Source organism: Catharus ustulatus, chromosome 11, assembly GCF_009819885.2.
Source record: "Catharus ustulatus isolate bCatUst1 chromosome 11, bCatUst1.pri.v2, whole genome shotgun sequence".
In the NCBI taxonomy this organism is placed as follows: Eukaryota; Metazoa; Chordata; class Aves; order Passeriformes; family Turdidae; genus Catharus; species Catharus ustulatus.
The window spans coordinates 2,109,559-2,127,201 of record NC_046231.1 but is presented as its reverse complement, the minus strand read 5'-3'; the positions used below and the strand labels follow the sequence as shown (position 1 = coordinate 2,127,201).

Sequence of the window (17,643 nt, the reverse complement as noted above, 5' to 3'; positions counted from 1 at the left end):
GGGCTTTGCTTTCCTTGACAATATGAGAGCACAGAGCCCACGCTGTTGTTGCTCTGAACTCACCTGCCCCAAAGCTCCGGGTTTTCAGTACAGAGCAGCGCTCGGGCCTCAGCCCCGTTCCCTGCCCAGCCGTGTTCTGCTGTGGCAGGCTCTGAACACACCCAGGGCATGGACGGCTCCCTGCTCTGGGCACTCCGAAACCTGCTGTGCTTGGGTGCAGCAGCAGTTACTGGTTTACAGGAACACTTCACGGATTTTGAAAGGAGAGCTTTGGAACTGTTTCAGCTAAGCCGTCACCCCGTGCGGTTCCAGCCCTTCCCTGGCCGTGCTGAATGCTGGCAGGAGCTGGCTCTGCTGCTGCAGAACAGGTCGAGCAGTGCCGGGCTCAGCAGCAGCAGAACCGGTTCTGTTCGGGGCGTGGCCCCGCCGCGGGCCCGGGGAGCGCCCGCGCAGCTCCCAGCGCCTGCTGCGCCCGCCCCGCCTTGGGAAGGGCATGGGACGGGCACCCGCTCCCGTCCTCCTCCAGCAGCAGGCCCACCAACCTGGCAAATAAAAATTTCATCCTTCATTCCAGAAGTTTCTGTAATTATGAGCATTTTTATCCACTTAAGCAAAAGTGAATTAGACCTTTTTTCCTAAGTTGAACAGGGGAGGGGGAATAAACCTTTTTTTTTTGAAAGGCAAAGTGATATTTAATACTTTAAAAAGTGATGTTTAATAATTTAAAGTTTATTAATGGGGTGAAAGCACAGGTTATGGCAAATTTTCTTTTTGACTACATCAAGATATTTTATACTGTCATGTTTTCCCACATGCCTTTTCCCCTTGGCACAAACAGACTTTAGAATGGAGTTGGCACCGAAGTAACAGAATGTATCTTGTGCTGACCGAATCTGTGTGTTTAAAAACGTCTGGGCACTTCTGAAATGATACATGCAAATTGCTGCAGCAAATTGCTTCAGCTCCCTTGGGGTTGGTTCCCTGTGAAGTGACGTGCCAATGGCCGCGCTGCAGCTGCAGGGCTGGTGACAGGAGTGCAGCTCCTGGCGCTGGGGCTGGGGCTGGGGCTAACACCTTCCCTTAGCGGTGCGGGGAGAAAATGGGGATCAGCTTTCCTGGTGAAATGTGCAGTGCTGTAGCTCCTTGTGTACTCAGGCTCTGGGTTGTCACAGACTGGAGTTAGGAGTAATGTGTCAGAAGGAGAATCTTAACTTCTACAGGTCTACACTGAAATTTTCTGTGCCTTGCAGCAGAGAGGTGAGATGGAGGGACTTTGCTGCTGCACAGCCTGGGCTGCTTCACCTTGGGGAAATGGCCTTTGCTCCTTGGAGCTGCTTTGGCGGGTGGGGGCTGAGGATAAGACAAGACTGACCCCTTGCTTGCGAGAGCCTCTGACTGAGGTACGGCTGAAACACTGATTTGTTACAATCAGGGCAGTGAGGTGCACAGAGCCCCTCGCTGCTTCCGGGCCTTGCTCTGGTGCCAGCCGAGGACAAGGATCATTGTCCCAGTGCCAGCCAGGGACAGGGGTCCTTGTTCCAGTGTCAGCCAAGGCCAAGGATTGTTGTCCTGGTGTCACCAAGGTCAGGGTTCATCGTCCTGTTGTCAGCCAAGGCTGGGGATTGCTTTCCCCGTGCCCAGATCCCTGTCTCTAAGGCCCGGATCCCTGTCCCAAAAGCCCAGATCCCTGTCCCCAGATCCCTGTCCCCAAAGCCCAGATCACTGTCCCCATGCCCAGATGCCTGTCCCAAAAGCCCAGATCACTGTCCTCATGCCCTGATCCCTGTCCCCAGTGCCCAGATCCTTGTCCCCATGCCCAGATGCCTGTCCCAAAAGCCCAGATCCCTGTCCTCAGTGCCCACCCAGATCCCTGTCCCCAAGGCCTGGATCCCTGTTCCCCAAGGCCCAGGTGCCTGTTGCCAGATCCCCATTCCCAGGTCCCTGTCCCCATTCCCAGCACCATTCTGGCCACAGGCCCAGGCGCTGCCCCTGAGGCCATGCTGCCGTTTCCATCCCTTCAGTTCTGTCCCGGGCTCGGGGTGGCTTTGCCTCTGTCCCCCTCGCCTCTGTCACCACTGTGGCATCAGCACTGCTGCTGTCACTGCGTGCTGTCTCAGCTGGGTGCTGTTCAATTGGAAATTGTCACAGGACCAGAAAACTGTTATCTCAACCCGGAATCTGTGTTTTGTCTCTCACCTGAGGGGATGGAGGACAGGAGTGGCTGGGGTTTATTTTCCACTTGGGCTTAAACCACAACATCTGTAAAGAAAACCAGTGCAGAAAACCAGAAATTTCATTTTCCAAACAAATGACTTTTCGTAACTCGGTGGTTAGGTTTTAAACACGAAGGAAATGGGATCACAGCTGTCAGCAGCAGCAGGTGGAAGTCACCCTTCAAAGCTTTGGGAAGAGGATCACCCCCACTCACGAGAGATCTGAGAAATCTTTTTCACCAAAATCACAAACAGCCAGGATTTGCAGCCTCTGTTCAGACTGGTAGAAGAGGGCCCCACAGCAGCCTTGGCAAAGCAACTTCAGGTCAGCACGGCTGCACAGTGCCAGAGCACAGGACTGATAGGCAGGGGAGATCAGCGCTGCCCTTTCACCACAGGAGGTGCAGTTCACAAATGAGATGCTTTCAGGTCTTTTTCCTTGTAAGTTTTGGTGTTCCGCTCCTCTCCCCTCCCCTGTAACTGCAATATATTTTCAGTCTTAATTATTTTTTTTCCTTTTTTGTTAAATCAGACATTTAGACAAAGCTGTAATGAGTTTCTGATTGCTTCCATGGAGCAGAAACCTGAGTGAAAGAAGGGAACAGAAACTATTGCACTGACTTTCTCCAAGATAGCTGTGTACCTTGGGCAACTCTGCACTTGAGGGAAATAGAAATGGGACGGGAGAAACAAGGCCACTACAAGCAAAACATTTTTATTAGCTTCTGGTATGTCAACCCTACCAACTTCAGATGCAGTTAGAATGAAAAAAACACATCTGTAAAAAGTCTAACATAATCCAGAACAATCCATTAAAGTTATCCAAATGTATTAAAAGTTTAAATTCAAAAAAGAACTTTTCAAGGTTTCATTCTCTAACAATATCTTCATAGAGATAACATCCAAGTTTTTTCCTAAGTACAGATACTAAGCAAACAAGCATCTTCCAAAATAATCTATGGGCAAAGGTAGTGTAAGAGGGAAATTAAGACAGTGTAGTAATCTACAAGACAGACACACAGGTTAAATGTAAAATAACCATACCATCAATGAAATATTTAAAAATGAAAATAAATTAGTTACATCCAGGTTCCTGTTTTACTTTGTTTAAATCCTCAGTATAGCACATAGCACTGCATTACGGATCATGGCAAAGACTAAGCAGTAGCAATAAAAAAGTTGCTACAGAAAAACTTCTATGGAAATAAAACAAGACTAAAGATATTCCTTCACACAGCTGTACAATGGCTGTAGAAATTCCACCAAATCAGTTTTTCATACTAGGGCCATTTATTTTTAAAATCACTGTAAGTTCCTTCAAGATTGATGTCAACCAGCAGTGATCCATACATCCCAGCTGAACACCTGCTGTCCTGCCCCTTTCACTGCTAGGCCAAGCTGCACTTCTCGTTCTCCCCAATACCTCCTACCCAGCAAGAATGCCATTTTGCAGGGCACAGTTTTTTGGTAGCATTCTGAAACTTTCTGAAAACAAACTCTTGTTCTCATAAGGCCCCAGTCACTATGTAAGCAATATGAATACAAGCTTAAATAAAAAGCTTTGTCAGTGTGCTGCTTTGCCTCTTGTACATGATGCTTCCTGTGCCATTTGGAGGCCAATTGCCCATACATATCAGAGCATATTGTTATTCTTCTGATGAACATTGGTAAGCATCCCAGCTCACTATTACTACAACCTCCCCATTAACAATACCTGGGCAGGAGGGACCTACATGGTGCTTCATAGGACTTGTTGTACAGATTTAACGTAAAAAGCAAAAAATTCTCTGCAGCCTTCGCAGCTTGTAATATGTAATGGAGAAAACCAAGGGCTAAAATACACTAACAGGTATTTAAAAGACATTCTATCCAATTACAAGTTTCTGATACTACAGTGAGCCATCCTGCTGGATTCCTCCCAACATGTGAAGTCTAAAATGGTAAGTGAATATTCCTGTGAAAATGTTATCTCCTAAATATTACATTCCTTGTTGGCTATGAGTTCAGATCTACATAAATCTTTGAGGAGAAAAAAATATTTAAAACAAATACCCTAACCAGTTTCTGGTTTAATTGTTACAAATCTTCAGTGTTAAATCTTAAAGAAGAAAATCTCCACAAAACAATGACTAAAGGTACAGTTTTTCCTTGGTTACTGCATGGGCACTGCAGTGCAGACAAGCTGCACCTCAAGAGTCTGTTTCATAAGGTCGCAGGTGTCTACTGTCCACTGTTTTCTGGATTTGTTGTGGTGGTCTCAGTGCCAACAGGTTGCACATTATCTGCAAAATTGTGGGCATGCTCAAGGAACAAGTCTTTCAGTACGCTCAGCTCCTTGGTCAGGAGTTTAATTTTTGCCTCTAAACGTTCATTTTCTTCTTTAAGCTGGTTGACCCTTTGCAGTGTGTCTTGTGCTTTCTGCTTGCTTTTTAACCGGCTCTTTTTCACTGCCATGTTGTTTCGCTCTCTGCGCTGACGGTACTCATCACTGTTTCTATCCACAAAGGAGTTTTTCTTTCCCTGCTTGCTCGGAGGCACAGCTTTGCCTCCACCACCAGGACTAACTGGCACCAGCTGGGGAACCTGCTGCAAACCACTGGAGTGTGCTTGGGTGTGAATCACACTTACTCCGCTCGCATCTGTGGTGGTGTTCTGTTGGGATGTCTTGCTCATTTGGACAGGCTGTTCTTGGACACAACAGAATTTATAAGGAGACTGAACGCTCTTGGGTTTCTGGAAGGTGCTTTCAACAGATCTTCACATGGATTAAGAGCAAGGTGAACCTAGTAGGGAAAAAAAAAAGCTATTAAAGATGCTGGCTTCAACTACAGTCTTATACATCACTGGCTTTAGCATAAAGTACTGATGGTACATCTGGCAGTAACACATCACAACTGTGCTGGAAGTGGACAAGCTGCCAACTACATTTCTGAAGTCTCAAACATATTTGGATTGGATGGAACTATTACTGGGTCATCTAGTCAAGCTGTTTGAATTGTTCACTGGCTTCACTCAGTTATTCCAAAGCCATCCCTGATGGATGGGTGTCTAGCCTAGCCTCAAATATCTCCAGTTTCACAACCTCTGTCTTGGCAACATGTTCCACTGTCTAACTTTTCCTCCAGTTATACAATTTTCTTAGTTTTCAGACTGGAGTTTTCCTTCTGTGGCTTAAACCTATTAACAGCCTGACTCTTGACCAACAGGGGTATTTGATCCTTGTCCTCTTCGGACCACATCTCTGGGTGTATCCGCAGACAAATTCCTCCCTGATCTCTTTTCTCTGGAGCAAGGGTGCTCAGCCTGTCCACCTTTTCTCAACCATCTTACAGCACTTGTTTTAAATATGATGTTCAAATTGATGGCTGTCATGAGGTCTACTAGTACTGAGTGGAAAAAGAAATCTATGGAGAAAGGTATTACAAAGGCTGTGTCCGAGTGACATTGTAGCACAAGCAGCATGCTGAGCCTGTAACAGTATGAACCAAGCAGGTGGGACAGGAACACGGGCTGATGGTGATTTAGATCACTACACAGAGGACTGTCACCCATCAAAAGACAGCTGACTCATCCACAAATAAAGTCACCTGCTGTAGTTTGCGCACTGGTCAGTGTCCACTCTCCTCTCCAGCAGACAAACCGTCCTGATGAGCAAGACATCCTCTCACCTGACTCACGTTCTCCTGCTGCTCAGGTCAGCCTGCTCCTGGCCCTACTGGTGGCACAAGGAGGATTCCACCACAGCTGCAGGGCCATGGCCCTGGCAAGGCTAACAGCTGGTCCCCTTCTCATCTCACAGGATGACTTCCTAAATGGCTGGGAGAGAAGAGGGGAAGGACAACAGGATGGTCCTAAGCTCCTGAAACACCTACCTATGGCTCCAATGAAAAATACTTACTGCTCAGTCAAATCAGTGTGGATTTGTCATGCTGAAGAAAAGCATTTAACTGGCACTAAACAATACTACTCCAAGGTCAGGCTGTGTGGCAGCAGTGCAGCCCAGCACTGTCACACACAGACATGCAGTATCACACAACCAGTGTGATCAATGCCCCAGAGGACTGGGGAAAAGCTGCAGCAGCACTGGCAGTGTTGACTGCCCAGGGTGGGCAGTGGCCAGCCCAGGAACACATCTCACATCCATAGCAGCAGATGGATGGCTTCACTGTCTGCCTGATGAATGGAGAAATGTGTGAGAGGTTTGTAAGCCAGCTCCTGTGTGGCACTAACAATTCTAAACTCACAGGTTCAGCAGCTGTGTACTGTTCCTGTTTGTTTTTCTTAGCAGTCTGAGTTGCTGTTTTACTTTTGGATGGGCTATCATTAAAATGTTAAAATTCAACTGTGTAGATCAAATGCATATTTTCTTCCATGATGAAGAAGCCAGAATGAAATGCAGCTGCAGAGTGTGGTTCAATAACATTCATGGAAAAGCCCACTAAATTTGGCTTGAATGTTACTCAGAATTAATATCCTTTGTCACCAAGAGGTCTTCCCACTTGTGAAGATGTTTGAGTATACCCACACCCTTCCTATCAAGAAATCTTGTCATTTTCCTATTTCAGGGCAGAATGAGACCATCAACTCTCCCTGGCATCTGTGGAGCTGAATCTAGATACACAGTCTAACATCTTTTTTGTGTTACTATTTTCCCAATAGCAACTCCTAAAGCAACTTTTGCAAACCATGATTCAGTGTCAGATTCTGACCTAATAAGCAGTTTGGTTGGGCAGTTAAACTGAATACCCAGCTAACAAGGTGTTCCTGTGCACCAACACCAGACTGGCAGGGCCAGTTGTAGCTGTGCATGTGTCACTGCACAGACATTTTTAGTCAAGGTGTAGTGTATGCTCCTCTTAAAGCATATGCTGGCCTTGTCTGCACTTTATTTTAAAATACAGGATTTCTGCAGCCCTCAAAGCATTATATAGTTCTCTTAGGTTGTCTCTGACAAGCAGATTTTGACATCTTTTCCAAATGACATAGAAATGCTCTGCTGTCCCCTCTGTTTCAACACATTTGAGTGCTTGCAAAGTTCACCTGGACAGGCCAGTTGTGTAACTCACACCATTTTCATGATCTGATTTTTGTGCTCCATGAGCTACTACAGAGGAAGGGGTGGCTCCTGCCCCCAAAGGAACACCACCTGACACGTAACCAATTTCTTCATATCACCAGGTTCCATGTGCTACTTCTCGCTATGCTATCAAAACTATTTAATACTGCTTTAACACTTCTTTCCTATCTCTTTCAGATTTCCCTATGATTCAACAAAAAAATTATTTGTTCCATTAAACCTAATATTAATGGATATTTTAGTTGGGCAGTACATGGATATAAGCAAAGATAACCAGTGTCACACATCTCAAGCAAGAATTCTAACCCTGCCTGCTCAGACAGACCTTCCTCAGTTCCTTCCCACTGGAACTGATTTGTATTTTATTAAATTACTATTTCTTGAGCTCTCATCTGGCCTGATGATCAGAACCCTTAACTGGAACAGGTGACAGCTGGATTCCTGTCCTGCTCCAAAGAATAAGCAGAGCAAGAAGCACTAACTGTACTGCATCACGAGTTACAAGTCACAAGTGCCAACAATTGAGGCTTGAAACTTGTTTTTCCACCTGGAGATTTGGAGGCTGGATGCCCATTACCAAGTATCAGAAGGCTATCCCAGATAGCAACAGGTGCTATGGGGCATCCTTCAGCAGATACTGCAAGATTTAAAGGCAGCAGGTATGAGTTGTACAGAGGGGACTCTCAAGAAGGGTGAGCTACAGGACATGGTAATTGGGAGAGGCAGACAGGGCTCAAATTTCCCAACACAAATCAGCTGCTGCACGCCTCTCCACACAGGTTGCTTTCCTGTGACTGCCTGACAGCCCCAGCACAGCAGGAGACAACAACTCCTCGGAGAGCCAGCCCAGTTTCCCAGCATCTTGTTCCCATAAAGCTGCTCATGAGCTTCAGCTCAGCAACAGCCCTAGGCTGGTTCCACCCAACACATGGTACTGTTTCCAGTGGCCAGTTAGAACTGCCTAGTTCTCTCCTTGGGCCACCAACTGGCCACCCAGGAAACCAGCTGGCCACCCACTACAGCATAATAGCTGGTAACTCAAGAGGTGTCTTCTCAGGCAAAAAGATGTTTCTTACTGCCTCACAGTACTCCTCAGGGACCAGTGAAGCAATGAAGGCCTTCATTTGCTTTCACACATACAAAAAATAAAGACATTAAACTTCCAAATGTTTGCTTTGGCAGAAAAAAAAAAGTGTTTTGTCAACTAAATCAGCATTTTTTTTTTTAACTTGGTAGCAAAAAATACAAAGTGCTTCTCTCTGCTCCTTTCTTGAGGTGTGACTGTGATTCTGATCATTAGAATGACTTTATTGCACAAATTCACAAAGCTTGTCAAATGCAAAATCGGTCCCAATCTGAACAGCATTAGGTGGCCTTCTCTTAGATTTCACTAGAATACCCTAACGGGATCGGACTCTAGATTCCAATGAGCCTGTACTGAGGACAGCGGCACACGTTTGCCGAACAATGGCAGGGCCGACTCGGGCACGGCGCACGGAGGTTTGCAGGAGCTGATGCTCACTCTCACCTACTGAAGGCTGGGCAACAATGCTTTCGGGACCAGGCAGCTCAACCCCAGCATTTCTTGCCATAGCTGGCAACATCACTTTTCCAAATTTATTTCAGAATCTCCGTTTTAAATACACATCTTACAAGAAGAATGCACTCTGACATCCTTAACAGACTGTATCAGGACACGTAAAGCATGCATTTTAACATGACAGAATCCCAGACACTGGGAGGTATCAGAAGACTGTTGACTTTCGATTTAAAAAGACAGCTGTGATGTCTAACGACAAACCAATTCCTTAAATCCGAAAGTTCAGCAAATGATAAATGCTTATACTTTCCGAAGAGGCTCAGCACGGCACTGTTACGGAGCTGCGACCGCTCTTCCTGCCGGATGTCAGCGCTCAGGCCAGCGCGGAGCTCCCTGCCTGCCAAAGTTCGGAACTTTGACTGGAGCTATGGAAACCCGTCAGGAACCCGGCACATCCTGGAGCCGCTCCCCAGGGCACCGGGCGGTACCGCGGGCGCTCCCGGGCCGCGCTCCCCGGCCCCGGGCCGGCACCGGCCCGGCCCGGCCCTCCCCGGCGGGCCCATGGCGCCGCCGCCGCCCTCCCGGGGCCTCCCGCCCGCCCGCCGAGGCCGCGCCGCTCCTCCCCCGAGCGAGCGGGGCGCGGGGGTGCCCGGCGCTGCCAAGCCGTGACTTCACCGGGGGAGGGGAGGGAGCCGGGGCCGCCCGCCGATTGCATCAGCGCTGCCGAGCGGGGCCCGGCGGGCGGGGGCGGCCGCGGCCCCCCGGCCCCGGCGCGCGCCCCCCGCGCTTACCTGAGCGGCGCGAGCGGCGGGAGGGGCCGGGCGGGCCGCGCTCGGTACCGTGCGCGTGCGGCGACCGCCGGTTGCGACACCGCGCGAGGCCGCCCCGCCCCCGGGTGATGCAACCGCCGCGGGATTGGCAGCGCGCGCGGCCAATCAGCGCCCGCGCGGGGCGGGGCCACGGCCTGACGGGGAAGGGGAGCGGGGAGCGCGCGGGGCCCTTGGGCTCGGGTCCAGCCCCGCCACGGCCGCGGCCGGAGCTCATCACGGCCTGAGCCCGAGCACGCTTGGGGCTCGTCACGGCCTGAGCCTCGTTACGGCTGAAGCCTGTCACGGCCGCGGCTGGTCACGGCCTGAGCCCGGGCACGGCCGCAGTCCGGCCATGGCCGGGGCCTTGTCACGGCAGCTCGCAGGGTTTGTGTCCCTGCGCTGCCGCAGCCACCCTGAAGGAAAAGGCACTGGTGTGCAGGCGTCTCGCTGGACCGGGCCCCCGGAAGCCGTCTTCCTCTCTCGGACAAGGAGCCGGCTCGAGAGGCCCCCTGCCCTGTCCGGGGGCTGGCAGGAGCGAGGCGGCCGCGTCCCCGCGCCGGTGAGAAGCGGAGCCCGCCCGTACCCCCGAGAAGGCCCTCCCTCAGGCCGCGGGAGGAGCTCAAAGCGCGGTGCCTGGCTGTGTCCCGCACGGGCCCGGCGGGAGGGGCTGCGCGGTGCCGTGTGCCCGGGCCGGGCGGTTCCTGTGTGTACCTGGCACCGCTCCGGGTTCGATCCTCGCATGGGCCGCTCGCGTCCGGGCTGGACTCCAGAGCCTCTTCCAGCTCAGAATGTTCTGTGATTCTGGTGAAGCTGGCCAGTGCCCTACGGGCATCGAACTCGATGGTGGTGTGTTTCTGTACTGATTGTCATATCCTAATTGTTCCCAGGCTGTTAATTAACACCTAGCAGTGTATTCCCATCTCGATCCTGGCTGCTGTGTGGTTTGCTTCCGTAGAATGTTGTGAGATCAAGGGGAAGGAATGCCAAAGACATCCCAAAAAAGTATCAACAGTTCTCTTGATAGCAGAAATTACAGCAAATTTCTAATTTTCATAGATGCCTGATTAATTTTTCTTTTCTAACTTACTGTTAGAAAAGAAATCCTAAATGTTGGCAGACTAGGAAACATCTGGATCATAGAGTTAAATGTCACTGGAAGATTATGCACCATTTCACTACTATGTTTGTTGTTATAAAATACATTACTTTTTTGTGGAGTTCTTTTTGCCTGTAGTATTTTCCAGACACTTTGGTTTATGTTGCTTTAGTTCTGCCCAAACAAGCATATACTTACTATATATATGTTCACATCTCAAGCTGTTTGTGAGCAAGGTGTGTTTGCAGCTCCCCGAGTGGGAAATGTACACTTCAATATACAGATGTGTGTGGGTTTACAGTGGGCAGGTCTGAAAATCTTTTGTTTATAAGGTAGGCAAGTTTGGAACAAGTTCAAGTGTTCAGGCAGTGAAGACAATACTGTCGGAAAAGTGGGATTTTTAATGCAGAGAAAAAAAGTTTAAGGACCTATGTTACTCTGGTTTAGCTCATAGACATGCTTGAAAATGTTTTATGTCTGCAAAATACCTGCAGAGAATTAGATTTGTAAATACAGTTGCAGAGCTCAGTAACATATATACAATTATATACATTTACCATTTTTATGGCTAGCTGATGCTGTGGAGGGGTTTTGTTTTTATATAGCCCTGTGGAAAATAAACCATATTTGCAGAAGAATTCTGAGAGTCTGGGCAAACAGTTTTACTCAGCTCATTTACCACAAAGATACTTTTCCTTCTCAGTCATTAAGTATTTGCTTTAGTTTCTCTAATGTTATTCTGTTTCTTAATTGCAACTGTTACATTTCCTGTGACAATGACTCATCCATATATAGCCAGAGTGAAATTCCAGGTAAGTTTTAGACATTATCTTTTGCTCACAATAGTTAAGTAAGTGCTCTTAGTATGCTTTCATAGGATTTTACAGCATTTTATGATCATTCATTCATTAATCCTCATCAAAGACAGCTGAAGAAAATAAAATGTAGACAAACTTATTCTCACAGTCTGACTATTTGAAATGTTCAGGCTCACACATAATTCCCTGGCTGTAAGACACTGCAGTGCTTGGTTGGCATTATATCCTGTTCAAGGAAACCATCACACAGCCTACTTCAGTTTTTGCAGGAGTTTTTTCCCTGCACTGTTACAGTAAAAATAGAATATCGTGGAAGCAATCTAAAAAGTAAGCACAGAAATACATGGATAACTGGGATGTGGCATTGAAACACACACTTTACTGCTTATGTACAAGTTGTGCCAGATGAGCAGTAGCTCTGGAGTTGGTGTCAGAAGCAGCCTGATCCCTGCTGGGATGGAGCCCTTCTCACTCTGATTCTGGGTGTGTTCCTACAGCAACCTGCTACCCATATGATAATAGATAATTCTGTAATTGTATCTTATTTTCAAATGCATTATCCAGCCTCACAATTGTTTGAAGACTAGTCCTGGAAAAAAATTACACTGGTATTCAGGGTCTTCAAGAAATGTACAGCAATTCACATTTAGAGGCAGAAAGGCCATCGAGGAAATAGAAACTGCAGGAACTGGAGTCAGAAGGTACAAAGGGGAGAGGAGCCTGTGGGGACAAATGTCCCTGTTTACTGTCCACGCAGTAGTTCCTTTAGCACAAAAATGTTAAGTTCCCTGGTGCCTTTCACATAGAGCAAAAACTATTTTGTTGCCCTTGGAATAGTTTCCGTTGTGTCTGATTCCATTGTTCAGGCATATTTCCTCTGTCTTCATGGGCAATTATTTTCTTGTCTTAAAATTAAAACCCTACAAACTCCTGGACTAAAACCTACACATTAAAAAAATGTGTACAGTAATTTCACGAATACAAGCCGCACCAATTTGACCAAAATTTTGGTGGAAACCCGGAAGTGCGGCCAATATTCCGGGGCGGCTAATACATTAACAAAATTCTAAAAGCTGCCAACACGGAAGTGAGAGCCCGCGGCAGCCCCAAGCCAAGCTGGAGCCCGGCCGGCCCCGGCTGAGGTGGGAAAGCCTGGCAGAGGCGGGGCCAGCAGTGTGGGGGGCGGGCGGCAGAGCCTGAGCCAGCAGGGCGGGGCAGGGGGGCGGCAGAGCCCGGGCCAGCAGGGCGGGGGAGCCCGGCGGTGCGTGGGCCTGCAGTGCCGGCCAGGGCGAGGAAACGCGGCGGCGGTGCAGATGGGAGGGGGCGGCCGGCGAGCCTGGCAGCGGCGGCAGTGCCTGGCCCGCCGGCAGGGCGACTACGTAAACAACGCAGCGGCGAGGCGGCCGGCATGCCTGCCAGCGGCGGCAGTGCCTGGCCCGCCGGCAGGGCGACTACGTAAACAACGCAGCGGCGAGGTGGCCGGCATGCCTGCCAGCGGCGGCAGTGCCTGGCCCGCCGGCAGGGCGACTACGTAAACAACGCAGCGGCGACGCAGCCGGCATGCCTGCCAGCGGCGGCAGTGGCTGGCCCGCCGGCAGGGCGAGTACGTAAACGCAGCGGCGGGGCGGTGCTGACGGGAGAGGGGGGCCAGTGAGCCCGGCGGCGGCTGCAGCACCACCCAGCTGGCCCCGTCGGCAACCATGAGCGGGCCGAGCCTGCCTGGCCCCGCCCCGAGCCAGTAAACCCCGCTATGCCGCGATCCTGTTACTAATTGGCCAGTTTGTGAAAGCTGCGCACGGATTCTCGCGACGAACGAAAGTGCGGCTAATATTCGGGGTGCGGCTTATCTATTGACAAAGACAGCAACATTGTTGAGGCACCGGGGGTGCGGCTTATAATCCGTGCGGCTTGTATTCGTGAAACTACTGTAAGCATTTGCCTGCTGTTTCCCTTTTTTTTTTTTTTTTTCACTCCAGCTCCAGACTGGCACATTTCAGTTAAAAGTTTACTTTTCACACATGATGCTGCTGTGTACTTTTTCATTCTGGTCTAACAGCCATGCCTTTGAATTCTAGAGAAGAAATCACTGATTTCTCTCCAGTGATTTAGAAGAGAGAAGAATAAATGTATTGGTATATGTAGTTTACAGGTGGAGATAAATAGGCCCCTTAGGTAAAAACACATCATTCCAGGCTGTGAGGAACACTCAGATGCATTTAAGGACAAATTCACTGAATTATACCAAAATATAACCTTCCATTGGTAACTGCTACCCTTTACTAATCTCAACCTAGATTTGCTGAAAACTGGAAAGATTCGCTCAATGATTACATTCCTTACGATCAACAAGCAGATGGCATTCATTCAGGAATATCCCTAAAATACAAAGTCTGAATAGAGGTTTTCCATAATCTTATTATTGCAAATCTCCCTTCTCTTAACAACCCTGCATTTTGGTATTACAATAAATGTGTTCAGGACTGACCTGCACCAAGACCAAAATCCTATTGTTAGAAATCTGAATTTTGCAGAGCTGAGGCTATTAAAGCTTCAGAAAGCAGAAGGATTGCTGAATTTCTTTTAATAGGGCTCTGGCTATATTAAAAAAAAAAATTAAACACAGAGAGAAAAAGCAAAACAAATAGCTCTGCCTATTTGTTTGAAAAAGCTTATACTTCCTAAGCACGGAGTTCAGGTTTTCACTATGATTTTATAATTTAAAGGACTGAAAGTTATTTGTTAATAGCTGATTTGTCAGAGGTAGCCTTTTTGACTAGGTGAGGAGAAAGGAAAGATTGCATAGTGGTGATTACTATTTCAGTATCATACTGCTAATTCTAGCACTGACTCACTCCAGCCTTGGAAAGTTACAGTGCTTTTGTTCTAGCAAATACTAAGTAAGGACAGGAACCAATCTGTACTAATAGCAAACATCCATTTTATTGTCACATTGGCCTGGAGTTCATTTGCAGGAAAAATCGAGCGCCTTTGTTCTTTCTCTCTATGCAGCTAATAAGTCTTGTAACTAAGTATTTCCAGTTTCTAGTTCTGCATCTTCCAGAACTACTCCCCTTTATTTGCAGTTATCAAAATATCCAGGTTATCTAGCTATCTAGAGTAACTTACACTGGTTTCTGAAAAAAAAAATCAATTAATTCAATTTCACATGCAAACTAAATGCAATGGTTCTTAAATGGAGGAGGACAAAAAACCCATACTAGACAACTGCTCCCCACAACTTCAGCAGGCTACTGGGTGATAGTGAAAGGAATCAGAAGTCTTAAAGCATCTGAAAAAAGCTAATAGATCAATGAGATAAATACATCATATAGTAGAAAATGAATGCATTGATGAATTGTATGCTTTTACAACAAACCCAAGCTGTCCCTTCTAGAGGCGTTAAACACCATGCTTCTCCAGCTACCGCTGTTCACATTTCCCTCTGCAGCTTTGAGGGGAGTGAGAGGTTTGGTACTTCTTGCTTAATGAACTGGTTTCATCAAGGTGGAGTCTGCAATAGCAGTGCTTGGAGATTTGATTTTCTAATTGCCATATTTTTGTTTCATGCTGTTATCAGGAAGGTGATTTTTTAAATCAGAAACTTTTAGCAAGCACCTTCAGAATCAGCCAGCAGCACAGATAAAGGTGTGCCCATTTCTGCAAGTTTCACTTTTTTGTGTGGTATTCTGGTCAGTAGGTTGGGTTCTTCGGCAGTCACATATCAGAGTCTCCTCTTTCATAGCTACAAAGTACTGTTGATTGTAAATTTATGTTTTAATGGAACCCTTAGTCTGTGCTGTCATGCTGTCAGGAATTTGTTCTTCAATCCAAGCCAGCTCAGGTTCTGCAATACCAGTGTTCCATTTCACCAGATGGTACTTTGACCTGCGAAGTGTGCCATGACAGCCATGGCTTCTTGAGGGATTTGAAGGGAGAGGGACATCGTTACCTTTGTGACAATTCTTTGCACATCAAAATGTCACAAAAATGTATGCTATTTCAAAATATAGCATATATCATCCCATCTCACCACTGTATTCCAGAGGACTGCTTAGGAGATGACCAATGTATTTTAGGTATATAAAGATGACCAGATATACATCAGTATTCAGTAGCCACAAGTCCCTTTGAAATGAATGAAGCAGCTGAGATTACTATCTGTGACCTTCTATGGAAATATCAGAATATGGAATTAGAAGCTTTCTTGTAGGTATTTGAGTTTAAAAATATCAGATATGTCCCTGAAGAATGACTGGTCTGTGAGGAGGCTTCTAGGTATGTCAACCCAAAGTGTTCAAATTTCTGGAAGATCATCTAAAAAAAAAGAACACTGTACTCTTTTACAGTTTTTTGGGGTTTTTTTTAAGGATTTTACAAACATGTGTTTGTGTTTGAGTGTTCTCTGGCATTGGTCTGATGTCTAGTGATCCAATAAAATGGCTTGAGTTTTACCCAAGCTTCTTTAGTAATTGTACTAAACAAAGCAAACTGCAAGTCTTCTGGTATCTACAGAACTTGACAGGGATCTGTACACTGCCACTGACCGTTTGGGGGGTTTGCTGCCACATGTATGTAAAATGTTAGGTAAGATGAGGGCTGCAGAGCTAAAGATAAGTAAAAACAAAACAGATAAATGGATTGAAAGGAAAATGCTATTTATTGTGTGAGTATATGTGCACATATAAAATCTGGTTCAAAAGAAAACTTGTTCAGTTCTAACAAGTCTGAGCGAGAATTAATGGCCCACACCTGGGAATAAGAGGTGAATTCTCAAGTATCCAGGTTTAGTAATTGCCACACCTGTCCTATATTCCCAAAAGCATAAATGAGGCCTGCAAGGATTTAGATAGCTTAGCTTCTGAATGCACAGTGCCATGGCTCTTTTCCAAGGCATCATCAGTCACCACACAAAAATCCCCACCCATAATTACTAGGGCATTATTTATCACAGGGTATACTCTAGTGAAGAACTTCACCTTATTCCTGTGATATCAAGAAGAGTGAATAGTTTTAGTCATTAATTTTATCCAGACTTCAAAATGATTCAGAACAGAAGCCTAAAATAAATGCCCTTCCAGAAAAGCAATTAAATTGAAGAGGCATAGCTTTGTTTATGGTCTCATGGTTTTGGAAAGATGAGGAAACAAACTGCATTCTTACAAATGGCTTTATTATTCCCTGTGACCAATATGACCTCTGAAATACCACAAAAAGCTCAAGGAATGGCCATTTGAAACACAAAACTGAGAGTCTGGCACCTGGCAGAGGGCAGTCCACCTGATTGCTTACTCCACCTCAATTCTGTTCATAAACATGAATAGAAAATGAAAACAGAAAATAATTTATCATTATACAAAATATGTGGGAGGACAGTTTGAGGAAATGTATCAGCAATTGCAGTAGGTCTGTCATTGACATCCTGCTGCTAACATTGAGGAGAATTTTGGACATGATAATCAGTGACTGATTGGTCAGGCAAGCAGACTCTCTCTTTTGTCCCCAACAGAAAAGAAGGTAAGAACTTATCTCAGCAGGGCCCTCTTCCTTCCAGAACGTCAATTCTTTGCATTTGATGAGTAAACTCTTTCTAGTTCTGATGCCTTAGGATTTAGCTTTTATATTTTTCAGATCCTCTACTGCTTTAGTGTATAACTCTAAAACTCCATAGCCGGTCAGCTACTGTTCTCCCATTTTATTCAAACATAACAACTCCTCTCTAGACCTGAAACTCAAGGACACCTTATTGTCTCAGGCCCCAAGAGATGTAAACAAGTGAATTGTGGGGGACAACCTTGGAGTAAATTACTTCATTACCTGAAGTTATAATTGGAGGGTTAACCCCTGGTATATAAATGGACGACTCATGACCATCATCCATCTTGGGTGTAGCCCCTTGGAGGCTTTTGACTGCCCAAGGTGTACTCTTGAAGGCCTTCAATAAAAACCTGCTTTTATTCTCTGAATTTTGTCTAGTCTCTGTTTTAGGTAGCCACTCCAAGGCATCAGTTCTCTTGCTTTCTGAAACAGAAGTAATTTCCAGTGGGGCATAGCTTTCTGCTTTGGCTCTGCTAACCTTCAAACTTTATGCAG

At 46.7% G+C, this 17,643-nt stretch overlaps 1 protein-coding gene across 4 annotated transcripts; it reads right to left on the bottom strand.

Annotated features, from left to right (window-relative positions):
- Nucleotides 1-2,912: 2,912 nt before the first annotated feature.
- On the bottom strand, nucleotides 2,913-9,717 carry CEBPG (CCAAT enhancer binding protein gamma). Of its 4 annotated transcripts, none has more exons than XR_004419058.2 (2): nucleotides 9,622-9,717; nucleotides 2,913-4,996 (listed from the first exon to the last, which is right to left on the bottom strand). XR_004419058.2 is itself a non-coding variant. In XM_033069864.2 (2 exons), the coding sequence occupies exon 2, from the start codon at nucleotides 4,884-4,886 to the stop codon at nucleotides 4,434-4,436; it is 453 nt and encodes a 150-aa protein (XP_032925755.1). In that variant the 5' UTR covers nucleotides 4,887-4,996; nucleotides 9,137-9,293; the 3' UTR covers nucleotides 2,913-4,433. The 4 variants fall into 4 exon arrangements, 3 of the variants coding, with proteins under 3 accessions (XP_032925755.1, XP_032925754.1, XP_032925756.1); XM_033069864.2 differs by lacking the exon at nucleotides 9,622-9,717 and adding an exon at nucleotides 9,137-9,293; XM_033069863.2 differs by lacking the exon at nucleotides 9,622-9,717 and adding an exon at nucleotides 5,882-8,432.
- Between the last annotated feature and the right edge of the window lie 7,926 nt (nucleotides 9,718-17,643).

Excerpts from the sequence above, each read along its gene's own strand:
- CEBPG (XM_033069864.2), bottom strand. The coding sequence starts at position 4,886 with ATGAGCAAGACATCCCAACAGAACACCACCACAGATGCGAGCGGAGTA.